The sequence below is a fragment of the Scyliorhinus canicula genome, chromosome 21, assembly GCF_902713615.1.
Source record: "Scyliorhinus canicula chromosome 21, sScyCan1.1, whole genome shotgun sequence".
Lineage (NCBI taxonomy): Eukaryota > Metazoa > Chordata > Chondrichthyes > Carcharhiniformes > Scyliorhinidae > Scyliorhinus > Scyliorhinus canicula.
Genome location: NC_052166.1, coordinates 66,906,878 through 66,925,125, shown reverse-complemented (window position 1 = coordinate 66,925,125; position 18,248 = coordinate 66,906,878). Strand labels below are relative to the sequence as shown.

Genomic DNA, 18,248 nt, shown 5'->3' with positions numbered 1-18,248 from the left:
CGTGAGCAAAACTTGGGGTGCGAGTTAGGATGTAGGCAGCAGAGTTTTGAATGACCTCAAATTTATGAAATAGGAACAAAATGCTGGAAATCCCAACAGGTCTGTCAATATCCGTGGTGAGACATTGAAGTTAATGTTTCGAGTTAGTGTGTTTGAAAGATGGGAGGCAGGTCAAGAGGTTCAAATAGTTGGGAGTTGAGCAGAGTCAATATGTCCTCATCATGTGCCAGGCTCAGCCTTATACAATTCCAGGTGGTCTACTGGTCACACGTGGCCCAGATGAGCAGGTTTTTTGGGGTAGAGGACAGATATGGGCGATGTGCAGGAGGGCCCACAAATCATGCCCGAAGCACAGGAGATTCTGGCAGGGATCTGCAGATATCATGTCCAGGGTGTTAAAAGTGAGGGGGGGCACCGAGTCCAGAGGTGGCGATTTTTGGAGTGTCGGAAGACCCGGGAGTCCAGGGGGCGAGAGAGGCTGATGTCTTGGCCTTTGCCTCTTTGGTAGCCCAGAGACGGATCTTACTAGCGCGGAGGGACTCGAAGCCCCCGAAAGCAGGGGTATGGGTTAGTGACATGGCCGGGTTTCTCAGGCTTGAGAAAATCAAGTTCACCCTGAGAGGTTCATCATTAGGGTTTGTTCGGAGGTGGCAGCCGTTTATAGACTTCTTCGGAGAAAATTAAACCGTCAGCAGATTCAATATTGGCGGGGGGGGGGGGGGGGGGGGGGGGTTAGGGAGCAAAGGGGGGAGGAGGGAGTTAGACTATGTTGGTCTAGCTTAGGCGAGAACTGTGGGAGGTGGAGGGGTGTGTTACGCGTTGAACTATGTTTATATCTGTACTTGTGCCTTTTGTTATTATAAAACCATAAATGCCTTAATAAAATATTTTTTAAAAATAAAAAAAAATAGTTGGGGGCAAGAAGGGCACAGGATTGAAATTCTGAGGGAGGCAGGTACAGCAGCAACAATAACTTGCATTTATATAGTGCCCTTTGACATTGTAAACCCGTGATATTGCGGGATAAACTGCACTATCGAAGGGAGAGATTTCTTCAATTGATAAATGACCTGTTGCCGCATTAACTGTGCACTGAATTACGTGGGTTTTAATAATGAGTAACAATGACAGGCTCTTCCTTTTGTGTTTACAGCGGTGCCCTGTTCGTCAGCGGTCAGGGTTGAATAGGTTTAAAAGCTGGCGTGGGTTGAAGCTGCCGCCTGGGTTTGAGCTGAAGAGACTGACCTTGTGAAGCTCGCACAGCATGACGCAGCCGGTAAACGTCAGCGACCTGGTTTCGCTGCTGGAGTCCACGGACCTGCAGGTTCTCGAGGAAGTGAAAGGGATTATCATGGACCTCCTGCGCTCAGGTGGGAGTGTGCTGAGAACTAGCTCATCGTTCAGCCTTCAGTTCTGATGAAGGGATTAAACCAGAGTTGTTCCTCCTTTTGTACAAGCGATATATTTCCAGCATTCAATGCTTTTTCTTTCTGGTGTTTGCTATTTTTTTGTTCTTAAAAATAATGTGTGTACCTTTGATTAAATAGACCCGATGATAAGTGGTTTGACAGTCCTTTGAATCACCGGTAATTAATTTGGGGGGGAGTCAGTGTTTGCCTTCATTCTTTTTGCTCTTCTAAGCTCATTCATCTCATGTTATAATTGATGGGCCATCTGGCCAATCATACCAGTGCCAGTTGTTTGCAACAGCTATCCATTATTGCCCGACACCCGTTCTCCTTAACGCTAATTTTTATTCTTTTTGAAGTATTTATCTATTTCTCTTTTGAAAGTTGCTGTTGAATCTGTTTCTGCCGCCCCTTCATTTAGCGCATTTAAATCATCACAACTTCCTATGTTTGTATATTTTGGGCAGCACGGTTGCATAGTGGTTATCACTGTTGCTTCACAGCGCCAGGGACCCGGGTTCGATTCCTACTTGGGTCACTGCCTGTGCGGAGTCTGCTTGTTCTCCCTGTGTCTGCGCGTGGGTTTCCTCCGGGTGTTCCGGTTTCCTCCTGCAGTCCAAAGACGTGCAGGTTAGGTAATTTGGACATTCTGAATTCTCCCTCTGTGTACCCGAACAGGCACCGGAGTGTGGCGACTAGGGGCTTTTCACAGTAACTTCACTGCAGTGTTAATGAAAACTGCTTGTGACAACAGTAAAGATTATTATTATATTTTTAAAATTCGCCATCTCCCCATTGGTTCTTAACTTAAAATCTCTGCCCTCTGGTTACGGACCCTCTCTCCCCCATGGAATTAATTTCTCCTTGTTTACTCCATTAAAAAATCCTTCATAATTTTGAACACCTACTAAATTTGTCGTTGCCCTTCCCTGCCCTGAAGAGAGAACCTGAGTTTTGCAGTCTTCACATAAGTACCTGTAGTATCATTCGAGTAAATCTCCTCGGCAACCGGATGGAGGTTTCAGTCAGACCAGTCGTGATCTTGTTGAATTGGGGGAACAGGCTTGAGGGGTCGAGTGGCCCACTCCTTCTCCTCCTGAATCAAACATTCCAAGGCCCGGGGAGTCCAGAAAGGAAGCACAAAACTGCAGCTAAAGGTTTAGTTTAACACTTCACATGGGGTACCGAGCTCATTCCCCTCGGCCATGTTATGAGAACTTTTTGTCTTGGACTCGTGCGGACAAATGCAAGAATGCCAAATTTCAAACGATCACAGCCAATCAGCACCCGTTTCTCCTGGAGGATGAATTGTTGTGATCATTTGAAATTTGGCATTCTTGCATTAGTCTTGATGAATGCAAGATGGAAAAACTGTTGCAACATGTCTTTCTTCAATTATCAGGCGTTTCAATTATCAGGATTATCAAGAACGCTTGCTTGTAATAAAGTTCTATGTTTACTATTGATGGTATTATCTCGCTACAGACCGTGGCCCCTTGCTGCTGAACGCACTGGTGGATCATTACTTGGAAAATAATTCTATATTAGCTGTACAGATACTTTCAGCTGTCCAGGAACCCCATGATAAGGTAAGCAGGCTCAGCAACACAGTAACCTTCAAGATGTGGTATTTCTTTCAATAGGGAGAGTTGAGCCCCATACACTATAACAAGAGAGTTTGGAGGTAATCGGATAAATGTAGCTCCAGCTCGCCTAACCTCAGAAAGACTGGGCAGAATGTTGACCCGTCCACTGTTTAGCCACAATGGCACAGAGAAACCCCGAAATATTTCAACTGGCTTATTATTACGAAGAAATCAGGGCTCCCCCTTGACACCACAAGCCAAGATCCTAAACATGTTGTGTGGGCGATTTAGAGTGAAACACCCAGGCGTTGACACCAGGCAGGTGTGTCTTCAATCTAACGTACAACTTTGCAAATATCAGGGCAGCACGGTGGCCTAGTGGTTAGCACAACTGCATCACGGTGCTGAAGTCCCAGGTTCGATCCCGGCTCTGGGTCACTGTCCGCGTGGAGTTTGCACATTCTCCCCGTGTCTGCGTGGGTTTCGCCCCCACAACCCAAAGATGTGCAGGGTAGGTGGATTGGCCACGCTAAATTGCCCCCTTAATTGGAAAAAAATAATGGGGTAATCTAAATTTATAAAAATAAACGTTGCAAATATCGAACTGGATTCACTTCAGAAAGGAGGGAGTGACGTCCTTTTTCTGAATGCTGGCCCTTTTAAGTTACTTCTTTAAAACCTCCACAGCTGCTTCAGATCATAAAGTGGACGTGGGGCGGCGTTGGACTGGGGTGGGCACAGTAAGGAGCCGTACAACACCGCGGTTAAAATTCATCAGGTTTATTTGGAATCATGAGCTATCGGAGCGCAGCAGAGATTCACCTGAGGAAGGAGCAGCGCTCCGAAAGCTTGTGATTCAAAACAAACCTGTTGGACTTTAATCTGGTGTTGTAAGACTTCTTACTCAGATCATAAACCCAAGGACTGCAGCTTAAACCTGAATTTCGGATTGCGTACCGCAGGAAGCAGAGCCAAATCTTTTTAATTGCACTTTCAGTATGTATGAAATGCTGCTGGAGCCCAGGCCTCATGGGGGCTGGCCGTCTATTGTGGCAGCCCGAGTGGCCGTTTTCCATCTTTTTTTTAATAAACATTTTATTGATGTATTTTTTGGTATTATAACAACAACACAAAAAACAATGTGTTAGGTCTCCGACTCCGGGAGCTAATAGTATCTGTTTCCGGGCTACCAGGGAAGCAAAGGCCAGAACGTCTGCCTCTCTCCTCCTGGATTTCCAGGTCTTCCGACACCCCAAAAATCGCCACCTCCGGACTGAGTGCCATCCTTTTTACCACCGTGGACAAAACCCCTGCCAAAATCACCTAAGCGTCGGACATGTCCAGAACATGTGGACATGGTTCGCTGGTCCTCCCGCACATTTTGGACACCTGTCTTCCACCCCAAAGAATCTGCTCATCCGGGCCACTGTCATGTGAGCCCGGTGAACGACCTTCAATTGTATCAGGCTGAGCCTGGCACATGTTGTGGATGCAATGCGACCGCCCAGAGACCATCCTCTATCTCTCCTCCCAGCTCCTCCTCCCACTTGCGCTTCAGCTCCTCGGTCTGCGTCTCCTCTAACCCCATAAGTTCCTTGTAAACGTCAGAGACGCTCCCTTCTACCCACCCTCTGGAAACTACTCTGTCCTGAATCCCCCTCAGCGGTAGGAGCAGGAACGTTGACACCTGTTTACGCAGAAGTCCTGCACCTGTAGGTACCTGAATTAATTTCCCCTCGCCAACCCAAACTTCTCCTCCAGCGCCCTCATGCTCGGGAAACTCCCCTCGATAAACATATCCCTCATCCTCTCAATCCCTGCTCTCCGCCATATCCAGAACCCTCCCCATCCATACTTCCCAGGGCAAACCGGTGATTATTACAGATTGGGGACCAGACCGATGCTCCCACATGTCTCCTCCGTTGCCCCCAGACTCTCAGGGCCGCTACCACAGGGCTGGTGGAGTACCGTGCCGGCGGGAACGGTAGAGGCGCTGTTACCAACACCCCCAAACTGGTGCCCTTGCATGAAGCCGCCTCCATACGTTCCCATGCCTCCCCCTCCCCCACCACACACTTCCTGATCATGGCTATATTCGCCGCCCAGTAATAGTAATTAAAATTTTGCAGCGCCAGCCCGCACTCTCCCAGACTCCGCTCAAGCATAACCTTCCTTACCCGCGGGGTGTTGCCCACCTAAACAAAGCCAGTGATCACTTTGTTGACCCGTTTTAAAAAACGACCGCGGAATAAAGATGGAGAGACATTGAAACACGAACGGGAATCTCGGGAGGACAGTCATCTTCACCGTCTGCACCCTCCCAGCTAGTGACAGCGGGAGCGTGTCCCATCTCCGGAAACTGTCCTTCATTTGTTCTACTAGCCGGGTCAGATTTAATTTATGCAGCTGATCCCATTCCCGCGCCACTTGAATGCCTAGGTACCTAAAGCTTCCCCTCACCACCAGGCCCATCCAGCCCCTTGAGGCTCTCGGAGCAATTGCCAACAGCTCTATAGCTAGCACAAACATACAGTGGGGAGAGGGGGCACCCTGTCTCGTCCCCTGGTGCAGTCTAAAATAGTCAAATGTTGTCCTATCCGTCTGAATGCTTGCCATAGGAGCTTGATACAGCAACCTGACCCAGTCAATAAAGCCTCGCCCAAATCCGAACCATCCCAGTACCTCCCACAGATAATCCCATTCTACCCGATCAAAAGCCTTTTCTGCATCCATTGCGATCACTACCTCCGCCTCCCTGCCTTCCGGGGGCATCATGTTCATGTTTAACAACCTTCTTACATTGGCCACCAACTGTCTACCCTAAACAAACGCTTCTGGTCCTCCCCAATAACGTCCGGAACACAATCCTCCACCCTGGAAGACAAAACTTTGGCCAGCAGTTTGGTGTCCACATTCAACAGGGATATCAGCCTGTAGGACCCGCACAGCTCCAGGTTCCTGTCCCACTTCAGAATCAGCGAAATCATGGCCTGTGACGTCGTTGGGGGCTGCACCCCTCTTTCCCTTGCCTCATTGAACATCCTAATCAACACCGGCCCCAATATCCCAGAGAACTTTTTATAAAACTCCACTGGGTACCCGTCCGGCCCTGAGGCTTTACCCGCATGCATGGCCTTCAGACCCTCCATTATCTCTTCCAACCCGATCGCCCCCCAAATCTGCTCCATGAACCCTTTTAGTTCCTTTGCCATTGCTGGCACCCTGCCCGTTTTCAAGCTTAACCAGTCCAAGCCAGGGTCAATAACTGTGTTGAAGTCCCCTCCCATGACCAACCTGTGCGAGTCCAGGTCCGGTACCTTCCCCAGCATCCTCTTTATAAACTCCACATCATCCCAATTTGGCGCATACACATTTACTGATACCACCTGCACCCCCCTCCAATTTCCCACTGACCATAATGTACCGACCTCCCACGTCCGAGACTATTCTACCCGCCTCAAACACCACCTGCTTATTGATCAGGGTCGCGACCGCTCTAGTCTTTGAATCTAGTCCCGAGTGAAAGACCTGACTGACCCAGCCTTTCCTCAATCTAATCTGGTCAGTTACTCTAAGGTGCGTCTCCTGCAACATTACCATGTCCGCCTTCAGTCCCCTCAGATGCGCGAACACACGTGCCCTCTTGACCGGCCCATTTAACCCTCGAACATTCCAGGTGATCAGCCTAGTTGGGGGGCTCATTGCCCCCCCCCCACTTCGCGGATCAGCCATCCCCTTTTTTGGGCCCGCCTCTAGCCGATGCTCCACGCCTCCACCGGCCCACCCCCAGGCAGCCTCCGCCCCTGACCTCTCTGTCCCTTGGCTCAAGTCCCTCCCTCGTCAGCAGAACATTTTCCCCTCCTTTCTCCCCCCCCCCCCCCGTAACCCAACCTCTTTAATAAACCAAACCTATGCCCCCCCCCCCACTGCGCTAACGTAAGATAGCCCACCCAGCTAGCTTGGTGGCCCCCATCCCTGGCGCCGGATAGTCGTCGTCTTCCCCCCCCCCCATACATACATACTCCAACATCAAACAATCACCAGACAATTGCCCGACAGAAAAACACCAAAATCCAAACAAGCACACCTCCATCCCCCAACAGCGCAAATGATAACCTTAACTCACTCAGCTCTGCAACTGGTCCCGAATCAATACAGCAGGCATTACAAACAGCTTCCACAACAAAACAAAAAACGAGAAACTTTAAAGAACAGAGAAACAAAAAGAAAAAAAACATGAACATTGCAGCAGCAAAGTTCAAAAGTTCTCAGTCCACCACCAGTACTTCCCTTTTCACAAAGTCCAGCGCGTCCTCAGGTGACTCAAAATAAAAATGCTGTTCCTCTTACGTGACTCAGAGACGTGCCGGATACAACAGCCCGAACTTCACCTTTATCTTAAAAAGGATCGACCTAATCTGGTCGAAGGCTGCTCTTCTCCTGGCCACCTCCACTCTCCGGTCTTGGTAAACCTGCAGGATACTGTTATCCCACTTACAGCTCCGTGTCTGCTTGGCCCACTGTAGAATGCGCTCCTTATCCAAGTACCTGTGGAATCTCGTCACCATTGCCCTCGGGGGGGGGGGGGGGGGGGGGGGGGGTCTCCCGTTTGCAGTTTCCTCGCAAGTGCTCTGTGAGCCCTGTCCACCTCCAAGGGTCGGGAGAATGCCCCACCCCCCAGAGGCTTCTCATATCTGTGATGTACGCCCCAGCGTCCGCTCCTTCGGACCCCTCCGGGGGCCCAACGATTCTCAAATTCTGCCGGTGGGACCTATTCTCTAGGTCCTCCGCCTTTTCCAGGAGCCTTTTCTGCTGGTCTCTCAGCATCCCCACCTCCTCCACCGCAGCTTGATGTTCCTCCTGTTCAGCCAGCGCCTTCTCTACCTTCTGGATCGCCCGATCCTAGGCATCTAATCTAAGCTCCAGCCGCTCAATCGACTTTTTTTATTGAGTCCAAGTAGTGCGGAAGCATTGTCACCAGCAATCGGGGATGCATTTGTAAGTTTGTTTTGTGTTTTTCAGCATCTTTTGGACCGACTAAATGAGTGTATGGGAAAAGCAGCCACCCGACTATCTGCCGTGACCTTACTGGGTCATGTAATCCGACGTGAGCCAACTTGGATTCATAAGCTCTTTCGTACACCTGTGCTGGTTTCACTACTCAAGTGTCTGAAGGTTCGGTACACAAGTTTTAAAATAACTTTATTGCCCACTGTTTTTCTCTTCCCTTGAAATGTTTGCACCTAACATGTACTTTGGTGTTTAGGGACTGGGTTACTGCTGGAAGTGAGCAAATTATTAACCTCAGATTATTGTTGGTTTATTTGTTGCCTTGATGAGTGGTTTCTTTAAAAAGTTCATTTTCGGGCAGCACGGTGGCGCAGTGGTTAGCACTGCTCCCTCACTGCACCTAGGTCCCAGGTTCGATCCCGGCTCTGGGTCACTGTCCGTGTGGAGTTTGCACATTCTCCCGGTGTCTGCGTGGGTTTCACCTCCACAACCCAAAAGATGTGCGGGCTAGGTGGATTGGCCATGCTAAATTGTCCCTTAATTGGAAAGAATGAATTGGGCACTCTAAATTTATATTTAAAAAAGTTCATTTTCTCCAGTTCCTCTGAAACTTTGCTCGCCTTCGTGAAGCAGTTGTAATTATAAATGCATTTAAATTTCTTCCCTTACTGTCCCATCCCCAAAAACCCTTTTGCTATAAATTGGTACTCTCCCAAGCAGTAATAATAATCTTTATTAGTGTCACAAATTGGCTTACATTAACACTGCAATGAGGGCAGCACGGTGGCCTAGTGGTTAGCACAACCGCCTCACGACGCTGAGGTCCCAGGTTCGATCCCGGCTCTGGGTCACTGTCCATGTGGAGTTTGCACATTCTCCCCGTGTCTGCGTGGGTTTCGCCCCCACAACCCAAAAATGTGCAGAGTAGGTGGATTGGCCATGCTAAATTGTCCCTTAATTGGAAAAAATAATTGGGTAATCTAAATTTATTTATTTTTTAAAACACTGCCAAGAAGTTACTATCAAAATCCCTCAGTCACCACATTCTGTTCGGGTACACAAAGGGAGAATCCAGAATGTCCAATTCACCTAACAAGCACATTTTTCATGACTTGTGGCAGGAAACCGGAGCACCCAGAGGAAACCCACGCAGACTCCACAAAGGCAGTGACCCAAGCCAGGAATTTAAACCGGGAGCCTGACTTTGTGAAGCAGCAGTGCTAAACACTGTGCTACCGTGCCGCCCAGTATCCAGATAAAAACGTTGCTCTAGTGCAGGGGTGGGCAAACTTTTCCGTGCAAGGGCCACATTCAGAAATTCACAATTCACAAAGGGCCGCATAGTATATTAAGTAAAATAATTACTTCACCCGGTTATGATTCTGGGCGCCTCATATAGAACATAGAACAGTACAGCACAGAACAGGCCCTTCGGCCCTCGACGTTGTGCCGAGCAATGATCACCCTACTCAAGTCAACGTATCCACCCTATACCAGTAAGTAACCCAACAGCCCCCCCCCCATTAACCTTAAAAAAAAAAATTTTTTTTAAATAAAAAATTTTTTTTTTTTTTTTTTTTAATGACTTGGTGGGCCGCAGAAATACCTTTGGCGGGCCGCATGCGGCCCGCGGGCCGTAGTTTGCCCACCCCTGCTCTAGTGTCTCGCAACATATGCACGGTTTTAGTAACCTTTCCATACCCCCCTCACCCACCCAAAGATTTTGTTCATGTTGGGGTTTCAATTAAAGTACGATTTGCAATTTTTAAAAATCCCTTTCAGTACCTCAGGACACCCAAAGCAGTTAACAGCTGATTAAATACTTTTTGAAGTGTTGTCACTGCTATAATGGAGGAAATGCAGCCAATTTGCAGGCAACAAGCTCCCACATGTAGCAGTTTGATAACCCAATAATCTCACTTGGTTGAATGACTATTGTACAGCATACTAGGCAAATCTTCCCTGCTCCTCTCTGGACCCTGCCATGGGATCTTATACCTGGGGGAGGCAGGTGGAGTCTTGGTTCAGTATCTCCGAAAGACAACACCTCTGGCAGTGCAGCAGTCCCTCAGTGTTACACTGCAATGCTGCCTTGGAGCATGGACTCAAGTCTCTGGCGTGGGGCTCGATCCCACGACTGTCTGATTCCAAGGTGAGCGTTGTTCCGTCTGAACCATGACTGACGATCCAAAGCCAGAGTTCAGAAAATCAGCCATTCTATATTTCGGAAGAGCATTCCTTTCAATTTAAAGGTGGGAACTCCCTCTTCAGTTATGTCCCTGCTTTCTGACATCTTTTACAGCTGACCTGTTTCCAGGCAAAATGAAAAGGGGGGGGGGGGGGGGTGTCTTTCTCTCCCAGAAAGTTGAAGCTGGGGCTCAGTTGAAAAGTTTAAAAACTGAGATTGGTGGATTGTTGTTAGATTTGGGTGTGAAGGGGTTATAGGACCATAAAGGAGCTGAGAGATAGATGAGCTGTAGTCTAACCGACTGACAGCACAGCCTAGAAGGAGAGAATGGCGTTGTTCAGTTCTGCGAATGCTAAAATGCACCCATGATGGTTCCTTTTCCCTGTGGGTTCCTGCTCATTGCCTCTCCAGCTGAGGTTGAAGTCAATCACCATATTTCACTGTTCCCTTCAATTTAAAGGTCCGTCTCCATTGACTTGCAACTGTTGATCTTCTCTCTGCAGACAGAAACTGAGATTGTTGTGCTCACTACTGGAGTCCTTGTGTTAATCATCCTCCTGCCAATGATCCCACAAGCTGGGAAGCAGCATCTTCTCGATTTCTTCGAAATCTTTGGCCGGTTAGCTGCCTGGAACCTGCGAAAACCAGGTATGAGGGTGGTGTCCTGATTCTACCAGTCGAGGTTGGATGTGTGGGTCGTCAGACATTTCTTTTTCCTCCAAAGGTCCTGGATTTGAATCGAAGGCTCCTGGGATGAGAATCTCTTCTGTCCCAGGGTACTAAAAATAGTTCTGAGTTTTTTTTGGCACTTTCAACTCAATGGTCAAATGTACACTGTGCAATGCTGGCAAGCTACTAAATGTCTGCATCTGGTTGATGTAGAAAGTGCCATCAGTTGCAGGAGACGAGCATGCAAGCGTTTTGGGGCATAGTTGAAACTTCATCTTCCATCCCTGCTATACGTTGCCCTGAAAAAAAGAACCTGCAATTCCGTAGCACCTTTCACAACCTCAGGATGTACTATGGCACTTTACAGTCAATGAGGGACCCTTGGAGGGACCCTCAAAATGTTGTTACTGTTGTGACGTAGGAAACACCGCAGTCAATTTTCACACAGCACGATCCCAGGGCAGTGTGATAAGTCGAGATCTGTTTGGTAGTGATGATTTGAGGAGTAAACATTGGTCAACATACCAGGGAAAATGCCCCGATGCTACTGAAACTGTGGTCTTGAGATTGTTTTATGTTAACCTGAGAGGGCAGAGGGCTTTGGTTTCACAGATCCACGGTAGCACAGTGGACAGCACTGTTGCTTCACAGCTCCAGGGTCCCAGGTTTGATTCTGAACTAGAGTCACTGTCTGTGCGGAGTCTGCACGTTCTCCCCGTGTCTGCGTGGGTTTCCTCCGGGTGCTCCAGTTTCGTCCCACTGTCCAAAGATGTGCAGGTTAGGTGGATTGGCTTTGCTAAATTGTCCTTAGTGTCCAAAAAGGTTAGGTAGGGTTACGGGGATAGGGTGGAGGTGTGGGCTAAAGTAGGGCTGGTGCAGATTCGATGGGTCGAATGGCCACTTTCTGCGCTGTAAATTCTACAATCCGAGTTTATCCCTGAATCTAGGAAACTTAAAAGTTTCCTTAGAATCTATAACTTGGTCTTCCACATTTATGGTTGCTTATCCTTCATTTTTGTTACAAAAAACAAAGTAGTTTTGATGCTGGTAATCAGAAATGAAAACGGGGCCGCACAGTGGTGCGGCGGGTTAGCACTGCTGCCTCACGGCACCAAGGTCCCAGGTTCGATCCCGGCTGTGGGTCACTGTCCGTGTGGAGTTTGCACATTCTCCCCGTGTTTGCGTGGGTTTCGCCCCCGCAACCCAAAGATGTTCAGGTTAGGTGCATTGGCCACGCTAAATTGCCCCTTAATTTAAAAAATAATAATTGGGTACAAGCAGACTTGTTTAAGAACATCACCATTTTTAATGTTACAAGTGTCCTGGCTCTCCAATAATTAGTGTTTGCCCTCTTTATTCTAACAGGCCAAGTGCCAGAAGTATATCTGATTCACCTACATGCCAGTGTTTATGCATTATTTCACCGCCTCTATGGGATGTACCCGTGCAATTTTGTCTCCTACCTCCGTTCCCATTACAGTAAGAAAGACAACATGGAAACGTTTGAGGAGGTGGTAAAGGTAAGATGCAAAATGGATTCTTATTTTTGTTGGGGGGAGGGCAGTGGCAGGATATGGTAGCATCGATTAATGATCGCAGATTGGCTGTGCACACCCTAAACTGCATTGACTGCTGCAAAGTACTTCATTAGGTGTAAAGAGGGGTGGAATGTATACACAGAATTTACAGTGCAGAAGGAGGCCATCGAGTCTGCACCGGCCCTTTGAATGAGCACCCAACTTAAGTCCACAACTCCACCCTATCCCACTAACCCCACCCAACCTTTTTGGACATTATGGGCAATTTAGCATGGCAAATCCTAATAATAACCTGCACATCTTTGGACTGGGAGGAAACCGGAGCACCCGGAGGAAACCCACTGGGAGAAAGTGAGTGCAGACTCCGCATCGACAGCGACCCAAGCCGGAAATAGAATCGGGGACCCTGGAGCTGTGAAGCAACAGTGCCAACCAGTGTGCTTTCGCCACCCCGGACACCCCAGACCTGAATGCAGTTTCGGAGACATCAATCTGTGCACAGCGAGCAACAGTGAAATAATCAGGTCATCTATATTCGGCAATAGGTGAGATAAATGTTGGCCAAGATACCAGGGATGGGAACTGAACATCCTGGGGTGTTCAGTATTTAGGAAGGACAGACTAAAAGGAAATGGTGGAGTTGCATTTCTGGTTAAAGAGGAAATTAACACAACAGTGAAGAAGGATATTAGCTCTGACAAAGTGTAATCAGTATGGATAGAACTGAGAAAGAAGGGGCAGCACGGTGGCCTAGTGGTTAGCACAACCGCCTCACGGCGCTGAGGTCCCAGGTTCGATCCTGGCTCTGGGTCACTGTCTGTGGAGTTTGCACATTCTCCCCGTGTCTGCGTGGGTTTCGCCCCCACAACCCAAAAACGTGCAAGCTAGGTGGAGTGGCCACGCTAAATTGCCCCTTAAATTGGAAAAATGATTGGGTACACTAAATTTAAAAAAAAAATAGAACTGAGAAAGTGAGGGGCAAAAAAACATTTAATAGGGTCACATACAGACCCCCCCAAACTGTGGTGGTGATGTTGGGAATGGCATTAAACAGGGAGTTAGTGATGCATGTATTACCATCCCAGATCAGATCCCAACAGTGGCTGGGATACTGCTCAGCAACCTCAATGTTTTATTTTAATTTTGTAAGGCGCTGGGGAAAAGATTCCTCACTCCAGGAGTCATTCCACAAAGAAATAGGGATATGGTATGTTAAAACAAACTCTATTACTAACATAGTATTAAAATCTTTACCATCACCTCAGAAAATACCTTAAAACGACCCCCTTAAACAATGCTCATTGGGCAGCACGGTGGTGCAGTGGTTAGCACTGTTGCATCATGGTGCCTAGGTCCCAGGTTCGATCCCGGCTGTGGGTCACTGTCTGTGTGGCGTTTGCACATTCTTCCCGTGTTTGCGTGGGTTTCGCCTCCACAACCCAAAGATTTGCAGGACAGGTGGATTGGTCGCGCTAAATTGCCCCTTAATTGGAAAAAATTAAATTTAGAAAAACAAACAATGCTAATCAATGCAGTGAATATGGCTGGCCGCCCTGAATCCGGCCGGCTACCCTGAACTGCCATCTTTATTCCCACTCAACACACAAAAAAAAAATCTTGGCTCTCAATGCATTGTTGAAATACAGTTAGAACTCAGGAATATCTGCTTTTCAAGATGTCAGCGTACTCTATGTTGAGAGAAAGATTCTTTTCAATACTGCTTTAATGAAAAGTGCTGAATCCTGTCAGAACATGGCAGAAACTCTGGCTGCATTCCTTCAGAAGCTGTTCCAGCTGCTTTCAGCTCACCTTCTAACCAGACAATTCTGAATTGCTTGGAAAGAACCTGCCAATCTAGCTACAGACATTTTTTAACTGAACTGAGATGCTTGACTTCACACATCCCCATCTAACACACAGCTAACACTGCTTTTCAGCAAAATGCCTGATACCATGGCTCCTCCCAATAATGACATCATCTTAGCAGGCTGAAACCTAATTACCTCCACAGGGAACCCCCCTAATCCAAACAACATTCCATTGACCCAAACCTTTACACTCCTGGCTCCCAAGATCTTTCAACCCAGGATTTTAACCCTTACTGCACCAAGTACCTATAATGTATCTGAAATTATTGCACTCCTCACACTTGCAATAAAGGAATATCTGTAATTATGGGTGACTTTAATCTGCAAATCAAATTAGTAACAATACCGTAGAGGAGGAATTCCTGAAGTGCAGATGGGATGGTTTTCTGGACCAATACTTTCAGGAACCAACTAGAGAACAGGCCATCCTAGGCCGGGTATTGTGTAACGAGAAAAGAGTAACTGGCAGTCTAGTTGTGTGTGGACCCTTGGGGATGAGTGACCATAATATGATAGAATTCTTCATCAGGATGGAGAATGACATAGTTCTGAGACTAGGGCCCTGAATCTTAATAAAGGAAACTATGATGTATGAGGCGTGAGTTGGCTATGATGGATTGGGAAACGTTACTGCAAGGGATTACGTTGGATAGGCAATGGCAAACATTCAGATAGCGCCTAGCTGAACTGTAACTGCTGTGAGGAGGCTGCAGGAATGCTTCAGTGTGATTTGGACAAGTTGAGTGAGTGGGCAAATCTATGGCAGATGCAGTATGATGTGGTTAAGTGTGAGGTTATCCACTTTGGTAGCAAAAACAGGAAGGCAGGTAATTATCTGAATGGCTATAAATTGAGAGAGGGGAAGGAAAAACGAGACCTGGGTGTCCTCTTACACCAGTTGCTTAAGGTAAGCATGCAGTAGCTGGAGGCGGTAAGGGTATGCTGGCCTTCATTGTGAGAGGATTGGAATACGGGAGCAGGGATATCTTGCTGCAATTATACAGGGCCTTGGTGAGACCACACCGGGTGTGAAGTTTTGGCCTCCTTATCTGAGGAAGGATGTTCTTGCTCTCGAGGGGGTGCAGCAAAGGTTTACCAGACTGATTCCCAGGATAGCGGGACTGACATACGAGGAGAGAGTTGGTTCGGATTATATTTGCTGGAATTCAGAAGACAGTGGGGATCTCATAGAATCCGATAAAATTCTAACAGGACTGGACAGGAAGGATGTTCCCGATGGTGAGTGTGTCCAGAACCAGGGGTCACAGTCTCAGGATACTGGGTCGGACATTTGCGACGGAGACGGGGGGAAATTACATCACCCAGAGAATGGTGAGCCTGTGGCATTTGTACCGCAGAAAGCAGTTGAGACCAAAACATTGTTTGTTTTCAAGAAGCAGTTGGATACAGCACTTGGGGCAAAAGTGATCAAAAGGATGTGGGGAGAAGGCGGGATCAGGCTATTGAGTTTGATGATCAGCCATGATCCTAATGAATGGCGGAGCAGGCTCGAAGGGCCGAATGGCCTGCTCCTATTTTCTGTGTTTCTCTGAATCTTTCACATGAAACAGATTTTGAACTCTTCTTTTAATAAAAAATAAAAATTCCTGTTTCATTTATTGTTCATTTATTGCCCAGCCCTATTTACCCTGAGAAGATGCTTCTGGGTGTTCTCTTTGAACCACTACAAGTGATTTTGACACAGCAAAGCGGCTTTCTAGGTCACTTTGCTGGACCGTTGAGTCCATCACGTTTATGTGGGGCTGGAGTCACGTGGACCTGACTGAATATGGAGAGCTAAAAGCTTGGCAGTCCATGGTGGGGTTCTGTTTTGGTCGGTAATAGTTGGGGAGCGCAAGAGTAGGGTTGTGGGGCTGGTGGAGTTTTGGAGATTAGAAAGTGTTTGTGATTGGCATGCTCAGCTGTGATGCCCTTCATGGCTGAGTTGCCCGTTGGCATGCGCACCGTCTCAAGGTTGGGGTTGAGGCACGAGGACAGCCAGCAAAACTGGATTTGTGCTTCAGAACGGGTCAGCATTTTCTGAGGAGGGAAAAATATTACTTGTAGGAAAAACTAGAAGCAGAGACCACAGCCTCAGACTGAAGGGATGATCCTTTAAAACAGATGGGAGAGAATTTCGACAACCAGAGGGCGGTGAATCTGTGGAACTCTTTGCCGCAGAAGGCTGTGGAGGCCAAATCACTGCGTCTTTAAGACAGAGATAGATAGGTTCTTGGTTAATAAGGGGATCAGGGATATGGGGAGAAGACATGAGAATGGGGATGAGAAAAATATCAGCCATGATTGAATGGCGGAGTTCGAATCCCGGCTCTGGGTCACTGTCCGTGAGGGGTTTGCACATTCTCCCCATGTCTTTGTGGGTTTCACCCCCACAACCCAAAAGATGTGCAGGATAGGTGGATTGGCCACGCTAAATTGCCCCTTAATTGGAAAAAAATAATTGGGTATTATTTAAAAAAAAGAAAAATGATTGAATGGCGGAGCAGACTCGATGGGCCGAATGGCCTAATTCTGCTCCTATGTCTTATGGGCATATGGGTGGTGCAAAAGGAGCAACTTGAGTGGACAGTGGCTAAGTACAAATGGTAGAAAATTAAAATTAGAGTGGATGTACTTGATCATAAATAGTGACCGCTCAAACTGTTGGGGAGATTGTGCGTGCGATTTGTGCATGTTTCGCAGTCACTGCTTTGACTTTGCTCTGAAACCCCTGTGTGACTCTCGGTTCTTGTCAGATTGATTTTAATCTTAAACTGCATTCCCAATACTTGTTGCAGCCGATGCTGGAACACGTGCGAATCCACCCCGAGCTAGTGACTGGAACCAAGGACCATGAACTGGATCCCATTAAGTAAGTGATGTTTTGCAAGTCCTCACATTTGTCCCACTTGTCCATTTTCCCAGTTTTATAAATGAGTCTGGACCTCGTCAAAGAGCATTTCATCTAATCGGGTGTCACAGTTGATTTAAATTTTCCAAAATTTAATCTGGGCAGTTCAACCTCACCGACCTGTTACTCCTTTTTTTTGCCATTCTGGTTTAATTTTTTACGTGGTCCTGACTTCGTATCAATGCCAGGTTTTGACCAGCTGTGGAGAGCGATTGCTTTGTATGTGTTTAAGTTGCTGTTTTAATCGATCCTCGCACTGCATTGTATCAGCGCGGCCAATGTTACAGTGAGCTGGCTGCAAGATGCATTTTATTTCTCTGTTCCTCCCAGTGTGTAAAACAGAAACTATAGCACCTTTCACAACCCTCAGGATGTTGCAAGGCACTTACAGCCAATCAAATACTTTTGAAGTCTAGTCACTGTTCGTACCGTAGGAAATGCACTGCACAACAAGCTCCCATGAAAAGAAAAGGGGTAATGATCAGGTAGTCTGTTTGTTTAAGGTTGATTGAGGGATAAATATTGACCAGGACTCTGGGGAGAACTCGGCCATAGAATCCCTCCAGTGCAGAAGGAGGCTGTTCAGCCCATAGAGTCTGCACCGGCCCTCTGAAAGAGCTCCCTACCCAGGCCTACTCCCCCGCCCTATCCCAGTGACACACCTATATCTTTGGACTGTTGGAGGAAACCAGAGCACGCTGAAGAAACCCATGAAGACACGGGGAGAATGTGCAAACTTAACTCTGTCTTTTGTTAAGCGCTGGGGAATTTTTTCCCCCCTAAGATAGCATATAGCTCTTCTAGTTAATGTTTCATTGAAAGACAGCTCCTCTGACAGTAACGCACCCATAACGCACTCAGGGGTGTCAACTTGGATCATAGGCCTGGAGTGGCGGGATTTGAGCAAGTTCCCTGTGATGAGGAGAAATAAGTACATGAGGCATAACCTAGCACAGCAAACTAATCGAATAGAATGGTTACAGCACAGAATAGTTACAGCCCCTTAGGCTATTCCAGCAGAAGTATAAAGTCGCCATAGTCCCAGATGACCATAGGTTGTTTTTCCCGT

The 18,248-nt window shown here is 47.5% G+C and overlaps 1 protein-coding gene across 2 annotated transcripts in view; it reads left to right on the top strand.

The window, feature by feature from the left end:
• The window catches only part of tsc1b (TSC complex subunit 1b), a 60,063-nt gene that overhangs the window by 10,267 nt on the left and 31,548 nt on the right, over window positions 1-18,248 (top strand). For both annotated transcript variants that reach the window (XM_038781874.1, XM_038781873.1), the window contains exons 2-7: window positions 1,154-1,370; window positions 2,895-2,998; window positions 8,018-8,170; window positions 10,697-10,841; window positions 12,228-12,382; window positions 17,067-17,140. In XM_038781874.1, the coding sequence (XP_038637802.1) occupies window positions 1,265-1,370; window positions 2,895-2,998; window positions 8,018-8,170; window positions 10,697-10,841; window positions 12,228-12,382; window positions 17,067-17,140 (737 nt within the window). In that variant the 5' untranslated portion in view covers window positions 1,154-1,264. The remainder of the gene's footprint in view (window positions 1-1,153; window positions 1,371-2,894; window positions 2,999-8,017; window positions 8,171-10,696; window positions 10,842-12,227; window positions 12,383-17,066; window positions 17,141-18,248) is intronic.